Genomic DNA, 1261 nt, shown 5'->3' with positions numbered 1-1261 from the left:
AGTCATGCCAACAGCAGCGGTCGTGGTGACAATAGAGGCTACCGACTCTGCGGAGGACATGGTTTCTGGGACTGCAGTGCTTGAGTGTGCCGAATGGAGCGAAGAGGTGGTGCTTCCTTCAGTTGGGGTGGACTCTGCATGAATAGAAGAACTCGTGCCGTGGGATGCAATGGTGGTCTCCGAGGGAGACGATGGCGGCAAGGTCCGAGCCGGAGAGGATACAGTCTGCATGGAAAGAGACGTGGCCAGGGGAGACTCGGATGCTGGTGAAGCTGTTTTGGTCACTTCTGCTGAGGTCAGCTCAGCCTTCGTGGGAGAAACCTTGCTGAAGGTTGGCGCTGTTTGATTTTCAAGAGACGTGAAGCCAGTCTCCACAGTGGAATGCGGCCTCATCGGAGTGGATCCGGTCACCTCAATAGTCGAGGTTCTCAGCTGTGTAGCCGTAGGAGAAGATGCTGAAGAGAGGGAAGGGCTGGTCCCCTCAGCTGCTGTTGATTCGACCCTGGCTGGAGAACTGGCAGACCGGAAGGAGACGGTGGTTTCCTCGGTAAGGGCAATGGAAGAGTGTTCAGTGGAAGGGGAAAAAGTTGGCGTAGAAACGGTGGTGCCTCGGGCAGAGCTCACCTCCGGTTTCGTTGTGGAAGAGCCAGAAGGCGGGGGTTGAGTTGTTGTCTCCTGCCGTGAGGTTCCTTTCGGCTGCATGGAAGAAGAGGGGGCGATGGAGGGACTGGTTTGTTCCAGGGCGGAGGTTAGCTCAGTCATGCCAACAGCAGCGGTCGTGGTGACAATAGAGGCTACCGACTCTGCGGAGGACATTGTTTCTGGGACTGCAGTGCTTGAGTGTGCCGAATGGAGCGAAGAGATGGTGCTTCCTTCAGTTGGGGTGGACTCTGCATGAATAGAAGAACTCGTGCCATGGGATGCAATGGTGGTCTCCGAGAAAGACGATGGCGGCGAGGTCCGAGCCGGAGAGGATACAGTCTGCATGGAAAGAGACGTGGCCAGGGGAGACTCGGATGCTGGTGAAGCTGTTTTGGTCACTTCTGCTGAGGTCAGCTCAGCCTTCGTGGGAGTAACCTTGCTGAAGGTTGGCGCTGTTTGATTTTCAAGAGACGTGAAGCCAGTCTCCACAGTGGAATGCGGCCTCATCGGGGTGGATCCGGTCACCTCAATAGTCGAGGTTCTCAGCTGTGTAGCCGTAGAAGATGCCGAAGAGAGGGAAGGGCTGGTCCCCTCAGCTGCTGTTGATTCGACCCTGGCT

The 1261-nt window shown here is 56.5% G+C and overlaps 1 protein-coding gene across 1 annotated transcript; it reads right to left on the bottom strand.

The window, feature by feature from the left end:
- Positions 1-3: 3 nt before the first annotated feature.
- Positions 4-926, bottom strand: LOC107302257 (endochitinase A-like; the record flags this gene model as incomplete). Its single annotated transcript, XM_015831357.1, has 1 exon — positions 4-926. A coding segment is annotated over exon 1 (813 nt), but the record flags the coding sequence as incomplete, so codon positions are not given.
- Between the last annotated feature and the right edge of the window lie 335 nt (positions 927-1261).

This window comes from Protobothrops mucrosquamatus, unplaced genomic scaffold (genome assembly GCF_001527695.2).
Source record: "Protobothrops mucrosquamatus isolate PMUCROS unplaced genomic scaffold, P.Mucros_1.0 scaffold40194, whole genome shotgun sequence".
In the NCBI taxonomy this organism is placed as follows: Eukaryota; Metazoa; Chordata; class Lepidosauria; order Squamata; family Viperidae; genus Protobothrops; species Protobothrops mucrosquamatus.
Note: the sequence above shows the minus strand (reverse complement) of the source record. Positions and strands in the feature narration are given on the sequence as shown.